At 38.2% G+C, this 17404-nt stretch overlaps 1 protein-coding gene across 1 annotated transcript; it reads left to right on the forward strand.

Annotated features, from left to right (window-relative positions):
• Window positions 1-2548: 2548 nt before the first annotated feature.
• Window positions 2549-6735, forward strand: il26 (interleukin 26). Its single transcript, XM_034313244.2, has 5 exons — window positions 2549-2923; window positions 3003-3050; window positions 3895-4035; window positions 4545-4619; window positions 4919-6735. Exons 1-5 carry the CDS (start codon window positions 2756-2758, stop codon window positions 5021-5023), a joined length of 537 nt encoding a protein of 178 aa, XP_034169135.1. The 5' UTR covers window positions 2549-2755; the 3' UTR covers window positions 5024-6735.
• The last annotated feature ends 10669 nt before the right edge of the window (window positions 6736-17404 follow it).

Below are 17404 nucleotides of genomic sequence, written 5' to 3' on the forward strand. Positions count from 1 at the left end.
ATGTATAGGTCTATTGTATCTGAATGCATTCACGGCATAGGTGAAATTTATGTATTGCTCTGTTATTCATACCGTGCAAATTATGATAAAAGGTTCTCACGATAAACAGCTCCAGTTTCGATGTGATCAGCATTCTCAAAACCGAGGAGACTTCCTCGAATGAGAGCCAAAAATTCATAGCTCGAGCGATATCCTTATCCTAAATTCATGTATTAAGACACCAATCTAACAAAAAAAAAAGGTATGAAAAAATGAAACCACATGGAACCAAGCCTGATTCTTACTTTTAATAATGGCATCGTGTAACCAGGAACCAAGAAAGAGAAATTTCCTGCTGAGAAGTGCTGAATAGCTTCTATAAGAGTCATAGTCAAGGGTCTGGTTAGAATCAAACATGTCTACATGAATCCGGGGGGTGAAAAAACTGAACAGAATAATAATAATCCAACAGTTGGATGGACCATTAACTATTCATGTAGGAAGAACCTGATTTAGTGTTGACCCCCTGCAACAAAGCACAAAGTTTTATTGATCAAGGTAGTTGTTATTCAGTGTGTAATTGTGCTTTGGAATTCTGCAAAATTGATTGATTGGTCTTGCACACTTCCTCTGCTGGTTTCCCAGGTGCCTAATCACGTAACATTAATACTTCCAGTGCAAAAAAGGCAACTGTTTTGGGAACGTAATCCAATCTAGGACGTGCATGGCAATTGTTAACGGCGGCCCACGACACCACAAAGTGTCACGTTGTAGAAGTTGCATAATTCCGTATTTACTCACTGGTGACAACAGAGTAGACACAGTGTGAATTCCACTACAGCAGCCATCCAATCAGAGAAGAGAAAGGTGACACCTCTCATGACACCTGGCTTAGGTGAACTTCCTGGTCTGCGTTTGTGTCTGTGTTTAAAAAAGGAGTTGGAATACCCACTATTACACACATGAGATGCACATTATGCTAGCACAAAAGACTTGAAATCATAATAGAGCCTTGCTGGGATTCTTAACAGGAAACTTATCAAAACTTTCCCCACTGATTTTCATCACAAAATAAACAACAGATGTTAGAAACAAAAGAAAAAAAAAAAATCTTTCCTGTGATTGACTCAAGCATGTCTTAGAAGGAGGTTCTGGTTGTGGCAGAAAGTGGTAAGCCGTCTATCTGGGTCAAGTGAAGTTCTCGCTGAATCAGGTGGTTGATGACCTGGTTTAAAGTGATGGCAGAAGCTGGAGGTGACAGATTTACACCCTGACTTGGCTGATCATCAGAGTATCAGTAAATAAATGTGGTAAATCAGCACTAATTGTGTCTGTGTGTGACAAATCTCGTTAGTAACACTGTAAGCATTTTATGCGGATTAACTACGTGACACAGAATAGAAATGACAAGAGTGCAAGGGCTTAAATTTTCTGTAATTCTCTCATTTAACAGTAATACAAGTATTTCTGAACTCATACAATGTCTGACAAAGTGGAACTGGAAAAATGCCTTTATTCAAAAGATTCTATTATTAAACATCCAATGTGAAATGACATAATGATTATAGTGAGTCATTTCAGGCTTGTTTTTACATCATGTAGGGATCAGTGGAGTTATTTAAGGATCACTGCAGGACCGCACTGCATAAGAATGTCACTTTTAGTATCTAAACACCTCGTCAGTGTTGTTCACACAATAATAAATGTGTTTAGTTTATATTTTTATGACATTTTCATTTGCAGTATGGCATCACTGGAGTTACTGAAGGCCCAGTTTCCAGGCTTTAAATGATAAGATGAGCATTACATTGAACTCTCTCTCTCTCTCTCTCTCTCTCTCTCTCTCTCTATACTAGTTAAATTGATCCTAATTGTTCAATGTTTTTGAGAAACCCAGACCTGGTTACTGGTTGTTATAGAGTGAGTTATAAGGTGAGATCAGATATATAGCTTTCTTAAGCTTTCTTGCATACAGTCCTGAAATCCTCAAGCTGTTGCCTGATTAGTTGTGAAGGAAAAATGTTTATATCATAATCTACAGAAACCTCGCTTACGCTTTTGTCGAAACTGTCTGAAATCTGTGTTTACATGAGAATCTGGGACATCTTAGAAATGATGAAAATGTAAACATGTACCTGATTTTAACTCTTTTGCTACAGTACATATATGCATCCTCTATCTATAGATATCTATCTATAGATAGATCTATCTATCTATCTATATGCGTATATCTCAAGCCTATTGGAGTTAACTTCCTGTGTAATCCTTACCACACACCCTTATATAGTGATGCATGAATTAAATCATGTTATTTATATTGAGTTTATCCACTGCAAGGTTTTTAAAATAAATGCACCCTATTGACCTGATGTCCCAGTGAACCCATTTCACTTTATTATTATTATTATTAGTATTATTTTTTAATACATTGTGCATTCTCCTATGATCATGCGTTTTTTTTTTTTTTTTTTTTTTTTTTTTCTGTCGATATGTAGGTTAGAAAGCGTGGAAATCCGCGCGCGCTACTGTAACCCAAATCTGGAGCGTCCAGTAATCAGAGCGCGCGCGGCACACAGTCAGCAGCTGATTCTGACCGCGAGCGCCTCATCAAAGCGCGTGAAAGCTCCGCGCGCCGCTTTCAAAACGGGGCGGTGTCGATTTCCCACGTCACGCGTGTGGAAATTTTCAAGGCAGCACAAAGCTGGGCTGTATAAAGAGTATAAATGTCCCCGGTTGTGGGTCGCAAACACGCTGCTGGTAAGTGTGTCGTAGCAGAATGCGCGTGAGCGTCCTGACCGTGCTCGCCCTGGCCGCGCTCGTGCGCTTTTGCCCAGGTGAGGAGAGTGCAAGGTGTGCGCAGGTGAACTGCCTGGAGAGCTGTCTGCCTCTGCCCATGATGAAGGACATGATGAAAACTCTGAAGAGCATCAGCAAGCCTTGGCCTGTAAGTAGCTTCATAAAGCCACTAATTAGCGCTCATTATAGTTAATAATTCATTCATTCATGCTCTTCTCTTTCCCTAGAGTGACAGCAGACGCCACAAAAGATATTTGCCAAAGTTATATATCAAGGTAAGTGGCTTGAAGTCTGTGTATAATGAGTAAAAACTTATTGTCAGGAAAAGGCCTACATTTAAACTAAAATAAATTTAAAAATAAATAATAAATAAATAATAAAATAAAAATAATATTGAGAGAATGCAATCAAAATGTCACATGAAATATGTAAGCCTGTTATTCTTATATTTTGCCTGCTATTGTTTATTGTTTTTTAGTGAACTCCTGTCTGATATAAATATATATACATACATACATACATACACACACACACACACACACACACACACACACACACACACACACATATATATATATATATATATAAAAGAAAAGATATCGGATTCTGATCATGATATCGGATCGGATATCTGGCAAAGAATAGAATTGGATTTGGAAAATAAATCGATTTTTAGAAATCTTTACATGTTTACAAATGTTTCGACTTGACTGATTTTTCTTTTGTTAGGACTGATTTTACTGCATTTATACTTTATTATATTTATTACATTCACAATGTAGGTGATTTTTGGGTGAAAGAGATTAACTGCAAAGTGCTTCAGTTAAAAGTAAACATTTTAAAGCTTAGTAGTGTTTAAAGAAAACAATAAGAGATGATCGGCTGATGCTCAAGGTTTTAATATTGGCATCAGAAAAGAAAAAGAAAAAGTGGTATCATGCCATCTTTAATCTATACAGTGGATCTAGCAGAAATGAAGTATAGTGCACAACGTTTCCAGTGAAACAGGATGTTCCAGACATCACCTGTGCAAGCAAGGTGTATATCACCTGTGCATACATAGTGTACGTATATATAAACTATATACACTTTATATATGTGTTGAATTGTATTGAGCAGAAGCTGAACATCGCAGACATCAACAAGATGCTGGGAATCTATGAAGATCATGTATTCAATAAGCTGTGGACCCATGACGTGGAGTATCCCGACAGATTTATCCATTCCTTCTACAGACTGAGAGTCAGTGTGGAACGCTGTGTGAGTAAACATTTTCTTCTTTAACACGACACAGCTACATAAGAGTACACTCAGACGAGGAACTCTTAAAGCTTGTATATACAACCCTATAACAGTGTGTTTATCAGTCAAAAAGGGGTGCAAGCAGAAGCTTTTAATGAGGCTAAGAATCCATAAATATCCAAAGAACCCTCGACGAACCCACTTTTTCTAAGTGTGTAATAATTAAAAGTTATAAGTTATGTAATAGGAAGCTAGGAGAGCACACCTAAAGCCCTCCCTCATGTATAATAACTCCTAATCACCAATAATTTGCTGTGGTGGAGAGTGAAAATCTGTGTACGTCCAGTAACAAACTCCCTGTCCTGGTCTCCGTTAGCAAATGTAGTCTAGCCATCGAGCATAAAGCTGAAACCTCCCAGAATTCAAGTTCTCAGGCCATGGTTCTGCATTAATCATGTACCAGTGAATGATGCTTATACATACACATGGGTTAGTATGTTAAAAAGACCTTCATGTTTCTCCGTTAGAAGGACCGTGGTCAAGCAGAACTCACTCGCTACGCAAGGAAGAAGATCAAGGGAATGGAAGAGGCTTTCAAAAAGGTATGAAGGCCCCACTGTAAAATCCAGTTTCTTCAAAGAGTAATGCTGTTTGCTAAATATATAAGGCATGATATTATTTGTGGTGTCAAGCCTTGTAAGCTGTGGTAAAGTACTGGTTATTGCGTATAACCACTCATCAAATAATTGCTAATGTTCCATTTATCATTTCATTTGGTTACTCATTCCTCATTTTAACTCATGTGCTGCAGTAGATACTGTGTTATACAGACATTCTTACGTAATGGATTGTCAAAAGGTCCGTCAGTTCATAAATAACCTCATACTTCTGTCTTTTGCAGCTGCAATCAGAAGAGCTGTCAAAAGCAGCAGGGGACTTTGAGACAATACTCCGCTGGATCAGTCTTTACACTGACAAAAAGCTGTCACACAGCAAATGCCGGTAGTCTGTGGCTATAAACTATGACTGAGTCAGCAAAGACACAGATGTAGAGCTAGGGCTGGGCGATATGACAAAAATATCATGTATATACACTTGTTCACAAACTGCCAGCAATACAGTAGTGTTGCATTAACAAAAACTGTTTAATACAATATTCAATGTCCAAAAATGATTTAAAAAAAACCAACAATTTATTTATAAAATAAATGAATAAATCTTTAACATTGAACAGTATTTAAAAAAAAATCTTTAAAGATTTGAACATTTTACAATTTTCCGGATTAAGTACAAAATGTGAACACCACATCAGTCAGTTTGTAATTAAATTTATTCAAAATATTTTTAAATTAATTTTAAAAAAGATATTATAATATCCGGGATATCTCAGCAAAGCATATTTTGATAGCCATAATTTATCCCAATATCGATATTCTGTTGTCATATTGTCCAGCCCTAGATAGAGGTTTATATTGTGAATACTGTAGCAACATGATTTCATTCGTAACAATTTAGCATGACTAAAGTGGTATGAAAAGGTAACAAAGTCAAGGTTAGGGAAAGGGGCATGGCATACGTTTGTACCTTTTCTTAAGACTTTGTTTGATATGGAAAAATAATCCGATCACATCACCCTTGCTTGCTTTCATACGAATGTCTCATGCAACCAGATGGTAATATTACACCAGTAGGTTCCTGTTCACTTTGCACACCTGGCAGTCAGATGGCACCATAAGAATGACTTCACCTACCACTGAATGATGAGTCAAACTGCGGGGGAACCTGATAGGACCTTAGGAACTCATGGTGACTTTTTACTTGGCCTAGTAACTTAATCCAGTGTCTTCGTGTTGACTGAATGTGTGGGGCAGACAAGATGCAGCTATTTATCTGTCTGATCCTGCAGCAAAGAATGTTTTATTGTGATGTGAATATTTATTGTTTCTAAAATAACTTTTTTTTTCTTATATAATTTATTATATTAGCCTTTTTATTTATTATTTCTGGGTTTTGGCTTGTACTGTAAGTAGACAAATACGGGTGATGTTTAATATTTGTAATGTGTGACTCATAGGAGTTTGTATTCTTTACCACTGAAATAATAAATACCTCTGGATACTAGAAATACAGTAAATATGCTAAAAATATGTTTTGCAGAGTTGCACATTTTCCTATGTAAATAAAGACTGAAAAGAACTTTCAGAACTGTCTTCTCTCTCATGCCTAAGCAGAATGCATTTTATGGCACTGTTTAACACAGACACAGCACAGAAGTGTAAAAGTCGGCAGTTAGGAATGACTCCAATCATAGCGTTCCTGATGAGATGCCTTTATGCTTCTGTTACGTAGCAAGAAGACACTCATGTAAAACACCTTCTGTTTTGTGCTATTTTTATTTCTTTTAATTCCTGCTTTCATTGGGTGACTTCAGTTCAATATACTAGGGAAGTTCAAGGGACAATTTAAAAATATATGAATGAGAAGATGGTAAATGTTAGACAAGAAAATCTAATATATAGTCGGGGTCATAAGTTTACATACAGTACGCCTTGAAGAATCGCAAAATGTTAATAATTTTTTTTAAATTATGTTTTGTTTTTTATTTAGTTCTGCCCTGAATAAGCTATTTCACATAGCAGATGTTTACATATAGTCCACAAGACTCAATAATAACTGAATTTACACAAATGAACCAGTTCAAAAGTTTCCATACGCTTGATTCTTAATACTGTGTGTGTTACCTGGATGATCAGTGACAGTTTTTATGTTTTGTGATAGTTGTTCATGAGTCCTTTGTTTGTCCTGAGCAGTTAAACTGCCCGCTGTTCTTCAGAAAAATCCTCCAGGTCCTGCACGTTCTCTGCTTTTCCAGCATCTTCTGTATATTTGACCCCTTTCTAACAGCAGCTATATGATGCTGAGATCCATCTTTTCACACTGAGGACAACTGAGGGACTTGAACACAACTATTACAAAAGGTGCAAACATTCACTGATGCTCAAGAAGGCAACACACTACATTAAACAGCAGGGGGGTGTAAACTTTTGAACAGGATGATTGGTGTAAATTGTTATTACTACACATACTGTGTGTTGTTCCAGTAAATTCAGTCTTGTGGTCTAGATGTAAACATCTGTTATGTGAAATAGCTTATTCAGGGCAGGACTAAATAAAAAAAATGCAATTTTTTTCTTATTTTTTAAAAAATTATTTACATTTTGCAGATTCTGCAAGGGTATGTAAACTTATGACCCCAACTGTAGAGCCGATATAAAGTATATCAGATACACGTCTCTATAATGTGTTAATATATTTTCCAAATTTGGACATGCTGTAAAATTATCTTCCCCATTAGTCATGACAAGAGCAGTTCAGATGCTTTTACAATTTTCCTTTGTTCCTTATTTTCCCCTCTTATTCTCCCTATTTCTGCTCTGTACAGAATCTGTTAATAATTGAAGATGAGTATAATCCCCAGCAGTAGAGGTTCACTAAACCAGAGGCCTGTTGGGGCTGGAACTTGGTCTGGCTAAATTAGAGTTAAGAAGAAGGATCTTCATTTAACTTTAGTGCATTAACAAAATTAACACTTTATTTAAAATTATGTTGATACATGAATGGGCTGCACTCATTGAAAACCTTGATCCCAGATAACAGTACTGTCTCTTGTAGAAGTGAACTGGTAAACATCTCCATGTACGTAAGCCACTTTCTAAATCCAGGGCTGAACTAATCATGCACTTATTTTTAGTTTTAAGTTTTTAGCTTCATGTGGGAAGTTAGCAGTTGAATGTTGGGGATACACATGTAGCACTGATAGACAAAATATAGGAAAAGTAGGCTCTTTAATTGTTGTGGTAACAGCAAAATCAAAGCTGCAGGCAATATAATTTCAACATAATTTCATTCATCATTCATTCATTCATTCATTCATACATGCTAATTACCAAGACGTAGCAAAAGAGCAACAGAGACAAGGCAGATGTGTGCATTGGAGCAGGGATCCTGCGGGACCCATGGGACACAACAAAAGAGTTGCGGGAGCTATTTCACTTTCTGAATATATTTTCTAAATGATTGTCAGCCAAAGAAAGGCCATGTTCATTAACACGAGAGGGTATATGTTGCTCATGCAGCACAGCATGACGCATTTACTGCTTTCATTCATACTTCATCAGTATCTGCTATATCTTAGTCAGGATCACATTGGTTTAAATCACGGATTTAATTACATTTTGACAAACAGACCCAAATAAGTTTGGCAGTAAATATTGTAAAGGTAAAGACAATAATAATAAAAAAAAATTAAAAGAAAAATCCTCCCACACACATTTCTAAGGCAGGGCAGCCAACTATAAAAAAGGTACTAAACTGTACCATTTAAAGCATACACCTTTTGTACCTTTAGTGTGTACAGTATCTTTTACCTAGAAAAGTGCATACAGTGAACTTTTAAAGCTTTACTCTAAAAACTAATTACAGTCCAATTAGGGACCTTAAGTTTTAAGGTACACTCTAAATCCATTTACTTTGGCAAAATATTGCAAATCCTTATATATATATCCTTATCCTTATATGTCTGTATTCCAAAAAGCAGATTTAGTTATTTGACGTCAGAGTGAGTCTAGAGTCCAGTTTTTCAGTGCAACCGCTACCTGTTTTTGACCATGAGTTTGTCTGCTGAATTGCATTTTTAATAAAGAGCACTTACAACCGTCTGCTTCCACCGTATGACACCTCTAAACCATCACCATCAATGTAACGCATTAGACTCCATGGTCTGCCTCTGGAATCTTTTTATTAACAGTGACTGGATATACTGATCATATGCAAGGGAACTGTATGTCAGAGCACACAAAATTATACAATGCACTCGGTTTCTGCCAGTTTTCTTCTTCTTAAAGAAGAGCTCCATGGATAAAAAATAAATAAATAAAAAGTGAAGGCATTAGGCTTTGAATTTAACAAATTTAACATAGTTTACACTGCTGTGAAAAAGTATTCCCTCATCTGGGTTTCCCCTATTTCTTAACACAAAATATAAGACAAAGGAAATCTGAGTAAATACAAAACTCATTGCCCTTTAAATTTAATAACTGGTTGGTGCCACCTTTAGCAAATGTCACTTTGACCAAATATGTTTGGCAATCTGGGAAAATCCGTCACTGTGGCTGAATTCTGGAAAACAGCCAAAAATGATGGAAAATAGTATTTTGACCAAAATTTGGACAAAATAGGATTTTTCCTACCAAAATGTCAGGGAATGTTTTTATTTGCACTATTTCATAACATTGTCTTTGCTTTCTGCCTGGTAAGAAGCCAGTTTAACATACAGTCAGGTCCGGAAGTATTTGGACAATGACGAAGTTTTTGTGATTTTGCCTTTATACACCACCACAGTGGATTTGAAATAAAACAATCAAGATGTGAGCGAAGTGTAGACATTCAGCTTCCACAAAATATGGCATTTACCATTTAGGAATTACAAACAAAGTACCTCCATTTTCAGGGGCTCAAAGGTATTTGAACATAATTGTAAATGTAACCATAATTTTAATACTTGAATGAAAATCCTTTGCAGTCAATGACTGCCTGAAGTCTGGAGCCCATGTTCTCAAAACTCAAATTTTCCTCCCTGGAGATGCTTTGCAGGCCTTCACTGCAGCCACCTTCAGTTGCTGCTTGTTTGTGGGTCTTTCTGACTTCAGTCTTGTCTTCAGTAAGTGAAAAGCAGCTCTATTGGGTTGAGATCAGGCGACTGACTTGGCCATTGAAGAATATTCCATTTCTTTGCCTTCAAAAAGTCTTGAGTTGCTTTCGCAGTATGTTTAGGGTCATTATCCACCTGCACTGTGAAGCGGCATCCTATCAGTTTTGTAGCATTGGGCTGAATGTGAGCAGAGAGTATAGCCCAATACACCTCAGAATTCATCCTGCTACTTCTGTCAGCAGTCACATCATCAATAAACACCAGTGAGCCCGTTCCATTGGCAGCCATACATGCCCATGCCAGAACACTGCCTCCACCATGTTTGTCACATGATATGATATACTTTGGATCATCAGCTGTTCCTTTCTTTTGCCATACTTTTCTCTTCCCATCATTCTGGTGCAAGTTAATCTTGGTTTCATCAGTCCAAAGAATCTTGTTCCAGAACATGGGAGGCTTTTTTAGTTGTTTTCTGGCAAAGTCTAATCTGGCTTTCCTGTACTTGAATGTTACCAGTGATTTGCACCTTGTTGTAAACCGTCTGTATTTACATTCATGAAGGCGTCTCTTGATTGTAGATTTTGACAATGATACGCCTACCTTCTCCAGAGTATTCTTGACTTCTGTTGATGTTGTGAAGGAGTTTTTCTTCACCAAGGAAAGGATTCTGCGATCATCCACTTTAGTTGTCTTCTGTGGTCTTCCAGGCCTTTCAATGTTGTTGAGCTCACCAGTGCTTTCTTTCTTTCTAAGAATGTACCCAACTGTTGATTTGGCCACACCTAAGTTTTTTCCAATCTCTCTTATAGATCTCTTATAGATTTATTGTTTTTTCAGCCTAATGATGGCCTCCTTCACTTGCATTGAGATCTCCTTGGACTTCATATTGGTAGCTCCAGTCGAACAGCTGCCAAATGCCAACTCAATACCTGATATCAACTCCAGACCTTTTATCTGCTTCATTTGTCTTGAAGTAACAAGGGAATGGACTGCACCTGGTGGATTAACTTCTTGTCAGTCAATTGTCCAAATACCTTTGAGCCCATGAAAATGGAGGTACTTTGCTTAAAATGGCTGTAATTCCTAAATGGTAAATGCCATATTTTTGTGGAACCTCTTAAAATAAAGCTGAAAGTCTACACTTTGATCACATCTTGATTGTTTTATTTCAAATCCCTTGTGGTGGTGTATAAAGGCAAAATCACAAAAACTCTGTCATTGTCCAAATACTTCCAGACCTAACTATATATAGTGGTAAATGCAAGTAAGTCAGCCAAAAAAGTCTAAAATCTGTATATACAGTGGAGATAAGAAGTCTACACAACCGTGTAGGTTTTTGTAGTGCAAAAAATGAAACCAAGATAACTCATATCTGATCTTTTTCCACCTTCAATATGCTGTAGTAACCACCAAAATTCAAGTGAAAAACAAATAGAAACATTTTAGGGGGAAAAAGAAACAACTTACAATAACCTGGTTGCATACCCAAGTGTGTACACCCTTATAACGTGGTGGCACGTGACTGTGCTCAGAAATAACTAATCGCATTCAAACTCATGTGCAAAAGTAATTATCATACACTTGTCATTGATGAAGTAATTCTGATTAAAACCAAATAAAGATCAGCAGTTTCTGTAGGATTTTCTTCACATCATCTTGGTTCATTCGACTGCTGATGCCATGGACCACAAAGAGCTGAAAAAGCATGCACTGTATCTCACTGTCAAAAGATATCGATTTTTTTTTACATTTTTTTATATGCTAAGTGCCATGGCAAAATGGACATAACTAATGTGGATCATGCTGATGATCAAAGTGAGAACTCTTTTTTCTTAAGTATATCAGGTTATAAATGTAAAGATCTGCAGCATCTTTCAGTGGAACTGGAATGAAGTCTTTAAATGCAGTATTCTCTTTCTCACTTTTGGGGGTAACCAGAAATTAAATAACGTTACTTGTAGTTGAAAAAAGAGAAACATATATCAGTTCTGGAAAACTTTGACAACACTCTCACTCTTCTTTGCACAGCTGCAATTTTTCATGCAGAATGGTAGGTTTTCAGCTGCTAGTTTCAGGTCTTGCTACAGGATCACTCTCGGGTTCATGTCAGGACTTTGATTAAGCCACTGCACAACTGTGATTTTGTTTCTTTTCAGCTAGTCATACATGGACTTGCTTTTGCGCAATTATTCCAAAGGTCAAATAATGATAACACGTACAGTTATTTCCTTAAGAATTTTCTGGTACAGGTTAGAAGTCATGAAAATGTTTCAAGTACAAAATCACCCACTGTTAATTAACACAATTACATATAAATTAAACTAATCCTCCACGTTTGGACTGTATGTGGCAATTTGATCTCCAATGGCTATGGTATAATATGGTCATTAAAAAACATTACCAAAATGAGAAGACAGTATCATTTCATACAATGAGAGAAAAGAATCCCCTCACATCATGACCGCAGAGACAGCGGTCCATGCCAGCTACCATTCTGGTAAACCTAACTGTCTAAGAGTTTTGACATTTTAGTTATAAAACACATGCAGAGAGCCCAGAGCTAGACGGAGCTTGTGCTTTACAGGGTGGGATCGGGGACAGGGGAAGCGGGGGCTCTGTGGCCTATGTGGGGATTTTGTGACCCAGCATTCCCCTAAACTCAACAACTGGCAAAAAATGTTGATGTACCTAACATTTTTATAGGCCTCATCCTTCTCCGTTTGGCAACAGAGTGAAATTAAAAATAAGCCAAGCCTAAAAATAAGTTTTAAATTGTAGCCATAAGTAAGAAATATCTCCCCAGTTGTTATTTTTTAAACTAATTTATTTTCATTTGCTTTTTTCATTACATTAATCTGAATTATTGATGTTTCGGAAACTCAGACAGTTTAAATTATTCATCATATTCATCATAAATCCACTCATCAGCGATCCACTGAGGATGGCTTTTTTACGTTCACTATGAATAAACTAATCTGCTGTTCATGGATCAGTAACTGGATATATATCGTGTCGAGTTTCGCTCAACTCAGAATTCAGGTTAAAGTTTGAGGTTTGTAAACCCGCTTTCTGGAATAACCCCCCCGCATATCCTGGTCTTTCCCCTTATACGAAAACAAACAGCCATGGCATGCAATCAACCCACACAGCACAGATGTCGAAGCTTCTGTGCTGAGAGTACCCTCTCATATATTATACCCACTGACCCACTTAATGAGAATCGAGCTTGCATGCATCATTTTGCAGGTTCTAGGCGACATAGCGTTGAAGGAATATGGCCAGGATGACAGCTAAATCCTTCACTACATTAATGTAACAACTACAATATTTTACCAGGATGGTTTATATATATCACCATATGTAATATTAAACACGAGCCTATCGTTCCTCGTTACTCTGACCCTTAAACGTGCAGCTGGATAAACAGAATATGACAGAGATAAGACTCATTTATTTATTCATTTATTGAATTTATTCAAACTAAGATGCAGGGCTGCAGTATTGCTACAGGTATTACAGAAGTGCTCAAAGCAAAAGCACTTCCACAGAGCCCTCTAAGAGCATCAGTGGCCCTACGGTGGCACAAATAGCGTTAGCATGCTAACTAGAGTTAACATTAGCAAGAACTGTCATGACATCATTTTCAAGCGCACTCAGCCATTAAGCTAAGTTATAACATAAACATACAAAATTTGTAAGAATGGTCAGGACTGCCTTAAAGTCCTGTTTTAATTTGTAATAAAAAAGTATGTACTTGATTCCTTATGACCATTCAAACAATTCAAAGCTTCATACAACATTGCTAATTCTGTGTCCAGTAAAAATTACTCCATCATGGAAAAGCACTGCCAGTGTTTATTGTGGTTTTACTGTGTTTCTTGTCATTAGGTTTTTTTGTTCGAAGCATGGCATGTTGTTTTTTTTTTCCCTCCTCACAGGAAAATTATCTGGTTGTGCTGGCCGCTTACTGATTTCAGACTGAGATGGAGATGGAGTGAAATGACATTGAGAGTGTCTACAAAATGACTCATGGAAACACCAACAAGCATTGGACCAAAATTCATTTTTCCAAGCAGGTTTCTCAGCTTTTTTTTCTCTGACTACACCTGCAAATTTTACTAAATGATATTTAGTCATGTTTACAGACTAGAAGGCTGGGGTCAGAGCGAAGGGTCAGCCATGATACGGTGCCCTTGGAGCAGAGATGAGTCAAGAGTCCAACAATGGCATTGTTGGATTTGCAACCGAATATTAAAAATAACAAATTAATTCACGATTATGTTAGTTTGTCCAATTATTTCTAGTCCCTTAAACAGGAAGACCACATATAAACTGCTGTAATTCCTACACCGTTCACCAGATTTGGATGTAAATCATGTTAAATTGAAGCTGAAAGTACTTTGCATAATTCATAAATAATATTTGGTGACTGGCCCTCAGTTATTTTGATGTGGTCTGATCTTGCCCCTTTTGAAAGATGTTTGGCCACCCCTAGTTTAAACAATTTTTTTAACATGTTCTACATATTTTCCGGGTTACTTGTACAAGTAAAAAAAGAGTATTGCCCCTTTAAGGTGTTCTTTAGCATAAAAATCATAAAAAGATAAGATAAGATGTACCTTTACTGATCCCCTGTAGGGGAAATTCAGTTGATACAGCAGCACAAGCAGGAGGAGCAATATCAAAGAAAAGAAAAGAATTTCCATAAATACCTATGCAATAGAAATAATAGAAACAATAAAATAAATCTGTGTGTATTTACATATGCTAGAGTTCTATTTGTATATGTGCATGTGCAATATCCTTGGCATTTATATACACGTGCAATGACAATTAACTGTTCAGTGTGTGTGTGTGTGTGTGTGTGTGAGACTAAGTCAATGGAGTAGGAGGTTCTGGTTATTGTGGCATTGTAGAGTCTGACGGCTGATGGCACGAAAAAAAAACCCCAGACGTTTTGAGGCACGTGGCTGGATGAATCTGCAGCTGAACGTGCTCCTGAGCCTCCTCAGCTCAGCATAGAGCGGATGAAAAGGCTCATAATAGCTTTCAGCTTCCCTCTCATCCTCTTCTTAGTCACTGCCTCCACACTGTCCAGTTCCATCCCCACCACAGAGCTGGCTTTCCTCACCAAGTCTCTCCCAATGCCACTTCCCCAGCACACCACAGCAAACAAGATAACACTGGCCACCATAGACTGGTAAAACATCCCTAGAAGCCTAATTCACACATAGACCTGAGTCTCCTCAGAAAGAACATCCTGCTCTGCCCTTTCCTATAGAGGGCCTCAGTGTTGTCTGATCAGTCCAGTCTGTTGTTGAGTTGCACCCCTAAGAACTTGTAGGTGTCCACTACCTCCACTTCCTCCTCCCATATGGTGACAGGTGTGGGGGGCCTCTTGCTGCACTGGAAGTCCATCACCAGCTCCTTGGTTTTCTTGATGTTGAGTTGAAGGTGGTTGTTGTTGCACCATCCTATGAAGCTTTCGATAAGGTCTCTGTACTCCTCCTCCTTATCAACAATGGAGGAATCATCCGAGAACTTCTGTAAGTGGCACGTTCCTGAATCGAAGCAGAAGTCAGAGGTGTAGAGGGTGAACAAGAACAGTGACAGTACAGTTCCCTGGGGTGCACCAGTGTTGCTAGTCACCATGTCTCACAAGCAGCCTTGCAGCCTGACATACTGCGGCCTGTCAGTGAGGTAGTCTGTAATCCAGGTCACATGGTCCTGGTCCACCCCCATCGCAGAGAGCTTCTAGCCAGCCAGAGTGGCTGGACCATGTTAAAAACACTCAAAGAATATGATCCTCACAGTGCTTTATGGCGTCTGCAGGTGTGTGTAAGCTCTGTGAAGCAGGTAGATGATGACATCCTCCACACCAATGTCAGCCTAGTACGCAAACTGCAGCAGATCCAGGCAGTCATGTACCAGAGGCCTGAGGTGCTGCAGGACCAGCCTCTAAAGGGTCTTCATTACATGTGATGTTAAGGCCACAGGTCTGAACTCGTTGAGAGTGCTGGGACATCCTTAAGATCTTCCAGATCTTAGGCACCTTCTTCAGCCCCAGGGATAGGTCAAAAAGATGACAAAACACTCCTGCCTGCTGCTCCACACACAGTTTAAGCACCCTCGGGTGGATGTTGTCAGGTGCTCTGGCCTTGTTAACCCAGGTTTTAGTGAGTTGTCGTCTCACCTGGCTGGTCGTGATCACGATGATTGGGGTGGTTGGGGATATGGTGGGGTGGTGGGGATGCTGTCTTCCTGGGTGTGGGAGGTGTAGTGATGATGTTGTTCCCTGTCCTTGTGTAGTCTGCTGGTGAGAAGGGGCAGGCTGTGGCTGTCGTGCTCCAATCATGCGGTGCCACAGGGCAGCCTGCGGAGGAGGGGGTAGCCAAGATGTGAAAGGGGACAGCCATCTTGGAGGCATGAATGGAGACATTTGAGGAGATGGAGGGAGGTTCGGCTTGCACTGGTGAGTCAAACCTGTTGAAAATCTGGTTGGCACGACCCTTTGTCCCCTCAACTGTTCCTTCAACCCTGAATATTCTAATGATATTTACTGGAAATGAATGACAATTTAAATAGCTGCGTGTGTGTGTGTGTGATGGACTGGCATCCCATTCATTGTGCACTCCTTAGATTGGAGCTTATTTTTTAAAGTTTGTACCCCTTACACCACAATTTTGTTTATATATAAGGAAAAAATAGGCAAAATATCAGTTAGATTTGTGAACATTTACTGATAGCTCAACAGCACTAATGCTCTGAAGGCATTAAATAGTAATGGTGATCAGCTGATGATGTAAGCCTGTTACTTTTGCTGAGGTCAGCAAGTTTCAGAGACACGTTTAGACAATATGCTGAGTTGTTGACATCATTTGAGTCCTGTAGAAATACTTCTGCTGGGTATACTTGAAAGTAACCTAACATAAACATTCTTTAAAAGTTAATTTGTTGCAACTGTAGTTGTTTGGACGTCTCTTTACGCCAGGAGGGTGTGTGCACATTAAAGGATGCATCCCATTTGAGGAAGCACGGGCGTTATGCTCCTTGCAAGGGTCTCAGAGTCCACTCCCTCTCCCCTTCTCTATTTTCTTTATTTTCATATTTTATTTTGTTTTAATTTAGTTTTTAACTAGCTATTTATCTTTTAATGTTTTATTTAAGCTTTTCTTTTATTCAATGCTATATCCTTTGCTATTCAAAGCTATATATTCTATATTGCCATTTATTCTTTTACTGACATTTGACTGTTTTATATAATTTTGTAAAGCACTTGGAACTACTTTTAACTATATAAATAAAGATTATTATTATGATTATTATCTCTGGTGAACTTGACAGTGCTGAATTAGAGGCCAATTCTATTACCCAACTACATGCAAATGTTTTACTTTTCACATGTTATTTTTGGTAAGTAATCATTTTAACAATACCCCCATCCACCACTTCAACTAATTTTGTGTTTTTTTGGCAGGCTGATTATCAGTTATCACGAATGAGATATGGCAGCAACAACTAAATCCTAATCTCAAGTCTATCTATTTGCTTTTATTGTGACTGAATTAAAGGGTGGTGAGCTCCCATCACTGCACATGGCTCTTGGCTTCTTTCTGGAATTGAATGAATCTATCTGACAGTCTTCAGCTGCTACAAAAGCAAGATTCCCAAAACCGC

This window comes from Pangasianodon hypophthalmus, chromosome 18, assembly GCF_027358585.1.
Source record: "Pangasianodon hypophthalmus isolate fPanHyp1 chromosome 18, fPanHyp1.pri, whole genome shotgun sequence".
NCBI lineage: Eukaryota > Metazoa > Chordata > Actinopteri > Siluriformes > Pangasiidae > Pangasianodon > Pangasianodon hypophthalmus.

Bases quoted from the DNA above. Each gene is read 5' to 3' on its own strand.
- il26 (XM_034313244.2), top strand. From the start codon at position 2,756: ATGCGCGTGAGCGTCCTGACCGTGCTCGCCCTGGCCGCGCTCGTGCGC. The intron at 3,051-3,894 runs GTAAGTGGCTTG...TGTATTGAGCAG, and splicing joins TGCCAAAGTTATATATCAAG to AAGCTGAACATCGCAGACAT. The intron at 4,620-4,918 runs GTATGAAGGCCC...TGTCTTTTGCAG, and splicing joins TGGAAGAGGCTTTCAAAAAG to CTGCAATCAGAAGAGCTGTC.